General features: G+C 35.5%; 1 protein-coding gene across 2 annotated transcripts in view; it reads left to right on the forward strand.

The window, feature by feature from the left end:
* Window positions 1-6,809, forward strand: part of LOC148867144 (putative LRR receptor-like serine/threonine-protein kinase At1g53440) — a 49,508-nt gene extending 42,699 nt beyond the window's left edge. Inside the window, exons 20-24 of one of the 2 annotated variants that reach the window (XM_088978540.1) lie at window positions 3,765-3,883; window positions 4,096-4,306; window positions 4,431-4,668; window positions 5,316-5,466; window positions 6,166-6,809. In XM_088978540.1, coding sequence (XP_088834666.1) covers window positions 3,765-3,883; window positions 4,096-4,306; window positions 4,431-4,668; window positions 5,316-5,466; window positions 6,166-6,579 — 1,133 coding nt within the window. In that variant the 3' untranslated portion in view covers window positions 6,580-6,809. The remainder of the gene's footprint in view (window positions 1-3,764; window positions 3,884-4,095; window positions 4,307-4,430; window positions 4,669-5,315; window positions 5,467-6,165) is intronic. The other variant, XM_088978541.1, reaches the window with a different exon arrangement.
* The last annotated feature ends 3,353 nt before the right edge of the window (window positions 6,810-10,162 follow it).

The following is a 10,162-nucleotide window of genomic DNA, read 5'->3' on the forward strand; positions in this document are numbered from 1 at the left end:
ATTCTGGTTCGTTTGCTGTTGCAGGTTTTCTCCAACATCCTCCAAAACAAGGGTTTTTGAAATCTCCAATTCTCATTCTCTCTCTGTGGGGCTTTTCTCCTCCTCAATCCTCCCGTTTCCATCAGCTCACAGGCGGCAGAATCTCAGGCCATATTTGAACTGAAAACAGAGCTTCTCCCGCATCGATCTCCACTTTGTTCGGAATGGAGTCTCCCCTGCGCACCTTCGTTCTGACCCATTCACATGTTGCTACCTTTGAAGGAGAATCATCAGTCTCATTGAAACCCCCACACACATCTCCTATAGTTCTGATCACACTTGGATGATCAATGAGGTTTCGGGGAAGAAAACTTTGCCGGAATCAGCCATAGTTGAATCACTACCCTAGCTTAGTAGCTTCACTTCTCCCCACATTTCAAGCTTACAAGCTTCACTCCTGTACTCATTCATTCTCTTTCAAACACCCTGCTTTCTGCCTCTTTCTTCTGTCATTCTTCCTCCACCAAACTTTGAATGCTAGGAAACCCTATCCTCCATGAGGAGGTTAGCAAAGGTTCTTTTGGAACTGGTTTCTGGTCAGTCTTAGAGCTGGAATTGGGGGGATGAGATGTGGATTTTTCTTTCTTTGTTCTCTAATTTATATAATGCAGGGATGAGATGATGTTATTGTTATCTTTGTTTCTTTCTTTTTGTTTTGTCTTTGTGGGTGATCCCTCACCATGCCTTCTTGTACTCATCCTTTTCTTTTAATGACATGTCTTTTAATGGCATTTCTTTCTCAATCAGAGATCTAGTGTTTTAAGTTGACAAAACATATCCACTATCTCACCTGGGGCCATCCATCTAAGGCCAAAGAATCCCAAGAAAAGGTCTCATGGCTTCTTTGTTTCCACAATGTAGTAGGAGGTCTTCTGTTCAATCCCCACTTTCAAACACATTTTGCATACATGGGAGAAATCTACTAGCCCCTAGTCTTTTTTGTCTAAAGGGTAGGCCATTTATTGTTTTTTCTAAACATGTTCCCCTACAAAGAAGAAAATCATAGGGGGACACAAGGGCAATAGAGGTTTATTTTCCTGAGGCATGCCATTAGAAGGTCTGATATGATGGATGCAAAAATAAATAAAGAGTTTGTAAAAAAATGGGCCAGAGATTGCAGCTACGTCTTCCTTTAGGCCTAAAGTGCAGGAACTATGGTCCCCACCAACACAAGACAGAATGAAGCTAATCTTTGATGGGAACTCTAGAGTTAACCCGGGACTGTCAGGAATTGGGGGAGTATTCAGAGATGGAGATGGTAAAACTGCTGCTATGTATTCAGGGCCTATAGGAGTAGGTGACTCTTTGAGAATGGAGGTAATGGCTTTGCTTCAAGGTGTGAGATTTTTCAAACAGATGGGGCTAAACCAAATAGAGATAGAAGGAGATTCTAAAATGCTCATTGATTGGTTGAAATTGGGTAGTTTGGGAGCTTGGATTTATAGACATGCCATAAGGGAGATTACCAACATAAAAAAGGAGATTGGGGCTTCTTTTAAGTGGACTAGAAGGTCAGCTAATGGACTAGCTGATACCTTCACTAAACAGGGGACAATAAGGGATAATCTATTCTGGGCAGAATTGTAATAAGGATTTTTGGGGTTTAGCACCCTTTTCAGGGGCTGACAGTTGTACATGACATTTCTTAATTTGCTTAATGAAGTTACTATTTCCAATTAAAAAAATACTAGACTTGAGAATCAAGTTCATGTGTAAAACCATAGACTTATTTGAGAGTTTTGATTAGGGAGGCAACCTCCTCAATCACAACACCTTGAAGCATTTTCTCATGACTGTTCAAACTTTTCTATTTGTCATGGTTGTCATTCATGTTACCCATATACATCAAGGACACAGCTAAGCAAGGTGTCAGATAGGAAAGTTAAACTAAAATTGAAGTTCCTGATGTGATATGATGCCTACTTACAGGTATCCCGGTATAATAGTCTACCATGCTTGTGGTGATCAATATCTTGTACACACGTACTTATAACCAATGTTTAGAGAACCGGACCGGGGACAGAACTGGAGAAGGGAGAGGTTGATGACCTGACATACATACATACATATATTATGGGTCATATAAATGCTATATATTATATATTTTATAACTTTTAGTATACTTAAATATGGTGGATGGATGGCAAGTTCCTTAATTTAAGCAAATGACCAGGGTTCAAGTTTCTTAATTTACATTTTCTTTAAAATACGTATGTAATAAAGTAATATATACAATAAAGAGTTATTAACACAAGTAAAGAGGTGGACTAGTGTTAATTAAGTAATATATGAAAATAAGAGGTCATGGGTTCAAGTCTTGTCAAACATGTTTTAAAAATTTAAAGTTTCAATTACTTAATGACCCGGGCGATTCCATGAAACCAGGACTGGTTCACCGGTTTTTCGGTTAAATCTGCTGATCAACCAGGTTTTACTAGGTTTTTAGCAAATATTGTTATTGGGGTGTGGCCAAATCGACCAAGGTCCTGGGTCACAGTTCTACCGGTTTGATCACCCAGTCCGGTCCGGTTTCCTAAACACTGCTTATAACATGCCTATAATCAGATATAACATTAGGAAATATAATGTGGGACAAACCAATGTGAAGATGTCTTTTTGCTGGACTTGAGAGTATAAAGGCTAGTGGGTGAAATAGAGTAATGTCCGAGTAATTTTGTTGGCTGAAAAATTAGGCCGGTTGAATTGCATTGAAACGGGGAATACAGATTTCTGGAACAATAAAAATAGCATGGAAGTAAATTCAGAAATAAGAGTTTATAACTAAAATTAGAATATCAAAGTCAAGTATCTAAAGAACAAACTTAAGAACAGTGAAAGTTGATGGATAAAACTAATAGTTGAACAAGAATAAATTATCACATCTATCTTAAGTTGGCTTTATATGGCATCATTAAACATGAAATCACCATGCCAGACATCCTTCATGCACCAAATTGATTTCTGACTAGTCAATTGTTTTACATCACAATATTGTGCTACTTGTGTAAGCTAATGGGCCTGGACAACCAGACCTTGAGAGGGTTTAAAATTGATTTCTGACTGCTAAAGAAACTATTGAACATATAAACCTTACTTGAATTTGAGTTATACTAAACAGAAAACTTACTCTCAATAAAACCAAGATGGAAAGTGATACAAACAACTAATGAAGCAGAAAAAAAAATCCAGAATTCTAGAAACAAAATGAGAAACTCACTCCAGACTTCTCCTGGATTTTCAAATTTCTGTCTTCTCAAGAAAGTGACTAAAATGTAAGATCAAACCTAAACAAAACAGATTATACTACTAAAATTATAGAATTCAAGGATCATCCTAGGAATTGAACATAGTTACTTCCGTTGCAGACCCATATTATATCCCCATTTGGACTTAAACCCACTCAGGTGATACTAAGTAACATTTTATGGATTGTTCGATGTGTAATCAATTCAGAAGTTTGGGGGTAATGCTGAACATCTAGCACTGAAAAGCGTGTCCACCGTAGAATGATAGATTGAATGTTTAAGTGTACTGGATTAATTTGCATCATGAGCATAATAACATGAAAAAGTGAACTGAATTGGTAAACTGTAGTGTTAACATGAAAAAGAAAGGGTCATGGAAGATTGAGAAGTAATAAAATGCATTATTTTCTGAAATTATATCAGTAATTGTTTATGAAATTATGTTTTTAACTTGTAGTAGAATTATCACTGATTTTGCAGAACTTAGACAACTTAAGCTTCAGAAAGGTTATTTCAGTTTAAAACAAATCAAAGCTGCAACTGGGAATTTTGACCGTGCAAATAAGATAGGTGAAGGTGGCTTTGGGCCAGTTTACAAGGTAATTCTGGATTGGGAATTTTTTTCAAACTCTTTCATCAATTATTCTGTCTTGTTCTTGGGGTTGATTTGTCTTGCAGCTTTGATGTTAATGAACCCAAGCTTGTATATCAAAAGTGAAAAATATATACTTCTCTTTCTTTCACTTCCACATGTTTCATTTGCTTATCTTTCTGCAGAATCATGATTCCAGAATTTACCTTTGTGTCCTAGGGTGTACTGTCAGATGGCACTGTAATTGCTGTCAAGCAGCTCTCCTCTAAGTCAAAGCAAGGGAACCGTGAATTCATAAATGAGATAAGCATGATATCCGCTTTACAACACCCAAACCTCGTGAAGCTTTTTGGGTGTTGTATTGAAGGAAACCAGCTATTACTGATTTATGAATACATGGAAAATAATAGTCTTGCACGTGCTCTATTTGGTAAATCTCTTTGACTCTATTTTAGCATTTAGAAATGATTCCTCTCTGCCACTAGCAGTGCTAGGTTCCAGTTGATCCTGACAAGTTATAACCATAATGTTGATAAGAACTGGTTTACATGTAGGAAGAGAGGAACAACGACTGAACTTGGACTGGCCAACAAGGTGTAAGATTTGCATGGGGATAGCAAGGGGTCTAGCTTATATGCACGAAGAGTCAAGGCTGAAGATTGTCCACAGAGACATAAAAGCGACGAATGTGCTCCTTGATAGGGATCTTAATGCTAAAATATCTGACTTTGGCTTAGCTAAACTTGATGAAGAGAAAAACACCCATATCAGCACCCGTGTAGCTGGAACTATGTGAGTAGACTTTATTCCGTACTTATTTCTTCTCAGCATGGGTTGGATCTGGAATTACAAAAAAATATCCTGAATCTTTTCTCTATAGAGTAACATTGATCATCATCCAGGTTTTATCCCTATTGCTCGGAGTTAATTATTAGAAAATGTCTGCCATTTGACTTTAGCTGAGCTCTTCATTTCAAGCATTCATGTCATAGCATGAGCTTGAAGCATAAATGAGGATCCATGGAAAGTATGTAAAAAAGGACTTCTGCATGGATATAAACCTGATGCAACCTTCCTACATGCAGGCTTCAAACAGGCAATGCAAGGTTGATAGAGAAATAAACAGGACACATACTAATTGTGAAGGCAAAAGATGTCCTTTATAACAATAGAAGTTAAATAGGCAGGGATGTTTTTGTCTTTCAAAATTGTCAATCTCCTGGTGATAGACGGTTTCTTAAAGGAGTCTACAACTTAGGACCTTTCTTGAGTGACTGTGATAGAACATAATGAAAAAGAATACTGCTACTCCCACTTAGTTGCATCATTTCTAGCATAGTCCCATTTTTATATGGCATATATTTATTTGTTTATCATCAGGCCCCAAATTACATACATAACATAGTTTCCTCTTTTTTTTTTTCTTTTTTCATCTGTAGAGGATATATGGCTCCTGAATATGCAATGAGGGGTTATTTGACCGATAAGGCAGATGTTTACAGCTTTGGAGTAGTCTTGTTAGAGATTGTCAGTGGAAAGAGCAATACAAGTTTTCAGCCACAGGAGGATTTTATTCAACTTCTTGATTGGGTAAACCAGGCATTATTGCAATTCATTTGTATCATAAAGCACTCTTCCACTCAACCTGTTTTTTTTTTTCTTTTTTTCGTTTCCATGAGGCTACACAACAGGGAGTAGCTCATCCCCCAAATCCATAATCTCTCCCAACCTTGGTGAAGGTAGGATTTGATGTTAAGTCTGCACTCTCCAGTACAGCTCAAAACCTGCTTGTTTGGATGGTTCAGAAAATTGCAAACTGTCATAGACTATGCATACATCTACCTGTCAATGCATATAACTTCGTTGGCATAGAAGATAAGCATATCTCTGAGTTGAAATTGCTCAACTGATAGATGGGTCTTGCCAATTTGGACAATTATGTTTCCATCCTTTTTCTAGAGAAGTCTTTGTGTTGATCCAACCTTATGTAATTAGCTGGTTATTTAAACTTTTTCTTTTAAATGGTCTAACATTCCAAAAGAAGTTTCTTGTCTTCCTAGTCTCGGAACAAGTTTGCATATATTTCGTGGCTTTACAGGAAATAATTGCCAATAATTTATTGTTCTGAAATACTCCTAAGAGGAAATTTCACCGATACACGTGATCTTTCTTGAACTAGATAGGAAAATAAGTGTGGTGTAATTGGTGTTGGTATTTTGATGATTGGAAAGTTTTGATGAGATGAATAAAAATGTGGTTTGACTGTTATATTTGATCATTGAATTGCAGGCTTATCTTTTACAAGGGCAGGGAAATCTCCTAAAGCTTGTTGATCCTGTCCTCGAATCAAACTATTCTGAAGAAGAGGCATTGAGGATGCTGAACTTGGCACTCATATGCACCAATCCATCCCCTTCTCTCAGGCCAGCTATGTCTGATGTGGTGAATATGCTTGAAGGCAAAATGCCAGTACAAGCATCACGAATCAAACCAGGCTCAGAAAATGAACGGATGAGGTTTAAGGCTTTTGAGAAGCTCTCACGCAATAGCCAATCAAACACCTCAATCACATCTCAAGAAAGTCAGGTTCAAAAAAGCGTATTGATGTTGGATTCCTCTCTGTCTCTCCATGGCAAAGAAGATAGTAGAGACCATTTTGAGGGATGCATCAAAAGTTCAGAACTTCTGTCTGATACCAATTGAGTATAACAATCAGATAAATATCTGCCATAACAATGACTAAACAGAATGTAAGGGAGAAACAGGATTTATGTAACTGACCCCATAGAGTTGGGATACGGCATGGGTGAGGACGATGGATCCAATAAATTATAATCAATTTTTTGTACTAGTGTACAACCATGTATTTCTGAATTTTTTTCATGTAAACGTTTTTTAATCAGATAAATGTACTTCAGTTATCAGAGTCAAAAGCTCTCCAAGTACCCATCCAACTGGAGCACCTACCAACTCCTTCTGACTATCCTCTCTACCAACCCAATGATACGACAACAGTTGCCCAATCTTCTTGCAAAACCTCTCTTTTGTTTTTGATCAGTTACAAATTCACATTAAATTAATTAGAGAAATAGTTACAGCACAGCAGAGAGAGGTAAAAAGACTTCACTCTCCCCAAGAGAACAAAATAAAAATTTACAATACAGCCCAAAATATCTGATCCCTTTCCCACCTCTTACTTTACCAAAGTGTCTACAAATGCATTTGATGTTCTCTTCACCCATTGAAACTGAATTTCCAGCCCCCTAGTTAGTCGTTTAATTTCCCATCTCTCATTACCAAATTTCCATGGTTCACTATCCTTCTATAACCAGCTTAAATCACCTTCAACAAGAGTCCCCCTCATCTCTGAAAACCCCCTTACACCTGAAGGACCCGGGTTGCCCTCACTACTCCCATCATATATTCCTAGCTCTTGTCTAAAATCCAATAGAAAATTAAAAATTATTACATTGATAGCAAGGCTATTTCTTTTGGGAGAATGACGGTTCAGCTCAGGGTCAGGATTTTTAGGCCCAAAGTACATTTGGGGTAGGTGCGAATTGATGCTAATTCATAGGCAGACATTGCAAAAAATACCCCTCTACTATGGGGTTAGTGACAATTACCCTCCTGTACTTTTATTTGCAATAACTTTCACTTTGCAACAAATACCCCTTAGTCATTAAGTACAATAATGAATGCATTAAATTACCAAAATACCTACCTTAACTTTTCTTATTTTTCCTCATCATTCTCTCTTAAACCCACTTTGCAACAAATACCCCTTAGTCATTAAGTACAATAATGAATGCATTAAATTACCAAAATACCTACCTTAACTTTTCTTATTTTTCCTCATCATTCTCTCTTAAACCCTAATTGACCCAAAAATACCTCCATTTTCTCCAAATGAAACCAATTAAAATGACAAGAATCATTTCATTGACATAGAAGCTCAGTTTGGAAAGAGTACAAATACAAATATGTATGGTGCAAATACATACAAAATACAAGGTTTTGCACTCTACATATTTATATTTGTACTCCTTCCGAACTATTGCAAACCTAATTCACTACCAAAGTCATAAAATAAGAAAACATTTTTGGCTCTAACAACCTTTGAACTTTGCCAAAAGGCCAATTTCAACCCTAAAGGCTAGAAAAAGATCAGTTTCAACCTCAGACTTTGTTAAAAAGGTCAGATGTAGGCCAAAACAAACAACATTTGAAATGATGCCGATGGATCCATTAGATAATGAATAGAATAATAAAAGCATGTTAATGTGGCAATAATAAACTTCGAAAAAATCCACTTTCAACCCTAAAGGTGGAAAATACACTACTTTAATAAAGTTAATTAAGTTAATAACTTTAAGGTCTGATTAAATGACCCTAAAGCATATAATCTACTTTACTAAATTAATAAAATTAACTAATTAAAATAAATAAACAAAGATAATCAATCTAAATAAGTAAATTAAGTCAATTAAACAAGGTTTTAAAAATAATCCAAAATAGATCCACTTTGGCCATCGGTAAATGGTTTTTAAGTCATTGTTTATTTTAATTTTTTATTTTTCAAAATATCAAGGGTTGATCCATTTGGACTGGATGAACAAACTGTTGACCTAGAAACCGATGGCTAGAGTAGTTCTATTTTGGGCAGGTTTTTAAAACTTTACTTAATTGGCCTTTTACTTATTTGAATCGATTAGCTTTATTTAATTAACTTTGTTTTCTTAATTAATCTAATTTACTTATTTAATTGCTTAATTAAGGTAATTTATATAATTTACTTAACTAAGTAAATTAAATACCTTAGGGTCATTTAATTAGACCCTAAAGTAGTTTAATTAACTTTATTAAAGTGGCATGTTTTTAACAAAGTGGCCTTTTAGCAGTACCACATAAGAATGCTTTTATTATTTTATTCATTGTTTAGCATATGTACCAATGTTGTTTTCAAACATTGTTTGTTTTTCTTATAAATGGCATTTTCATCATAGTCTAGGGTCAAGAATGATATTTTTTATTCTTCATGGTCGAAATTGACTTTTTCTGCAAAGATAAAGGGTTGTCAAAGCTAAAAATCCAGATAAAAAAAATATTTTGCCATTGATAGAGCTTTGAGAGGCAAGATCAATTGGGTTTAACAAGAGTTGTTGGTTTTTTTTTTTTTTTAGCAAGAATAGTATGTTTGCCACACACACATATGCCAGGTAGAACACTCCCTTTTTTATTCTAAGATCAAAAGAAGGTTGTGTTTGTCCTATACAAAAATTACATTACTAAATCATTTCAATGAGGGTAGAAATCCTTTATTTTCCTTCCCATGTATTGCAATGGTTTGAGGAAGCAAAATAGAGAAAAGGAATATAGAAAAGAAAGAGTAATATGGATTTAAAAATTTGAAGAATATTAAGGCTGTGTTTGGTTGCAGTGCAAACTTATTTGCACTAATACAAATGAATGGGAGTTTAAATGTAAAAAATGCAAATTCTTGTTTAATTTTCTTTTGGATTTACTTTATTCTGCTTCATGTCTTTACTTACTTCATTTGTATTGAAATCAAACAAAATAAGCTAAAATTTGAAACAAAAATAGGTCAAAAAAATTTTCAAAAAAAAAAAAAAGCACTGCAACACTGTCATGGTTAATTTTATTTGCATTGCAACCAAACACAGCCTTAGCTCAATTTGGAAAAAAAGTATAAATATTGTATATAGAGTAGGGATGACAATTTCCCCCGTAAAACTGGGGCCCCACCCCACCCCGAACGGGGTGGGTTTTCCCCGACCTTAAACATGGACAGGGTGGGGATGGGAAAAATATTTTTTTCCTGAATTGATGACAGGTTTTGTATATAATTATCCGAACCCGCCCTGATAAATTAGTAAAATATCTCTAGGTTTAATATTAATATTTAAAATATCTCTGAGTTTTCCCTAAATTCTTAAAATCCTAAGATCCCATAATTCTATTTTTGAATTACCTCTAAAATATTATAATTCAATTCCTAAAATACATCAAATTCTTATATTTTATCTATAAATTGTACATTAAATAAATAATTTTTAAGTACTTGTCTTAAAACGGGAAAAACTTGAAGATTCTCCATTTTCAACGGAGAGTGAATGCCCAGTCCCGAACTTGACAGCCACCAAAGATGGAATGAAATGGGAAGGGGAAAAGTATAGAGTACGGGGGGGCGGGGGGGTAGCCTAAAGTACTTTTAACGAATGTTCAAAACAGTAGGGGCCATTTCGTATAATATAAGAAAATTTCC

Source organism: Nelumbo lutea, chromosome 3, assembly GCF_056320005.1.
Source record: "Nelumbo lutea isolate HS-2025 chromosome 3, American lotus-T2T, whole genome shotgun sequence".
NCBI lineage: Eukaryota > Viridiplantae > Streptophyta > Magnoliopsida > Proteales > Nelumbonaceae > Nelumbo > Nelumbo lutea.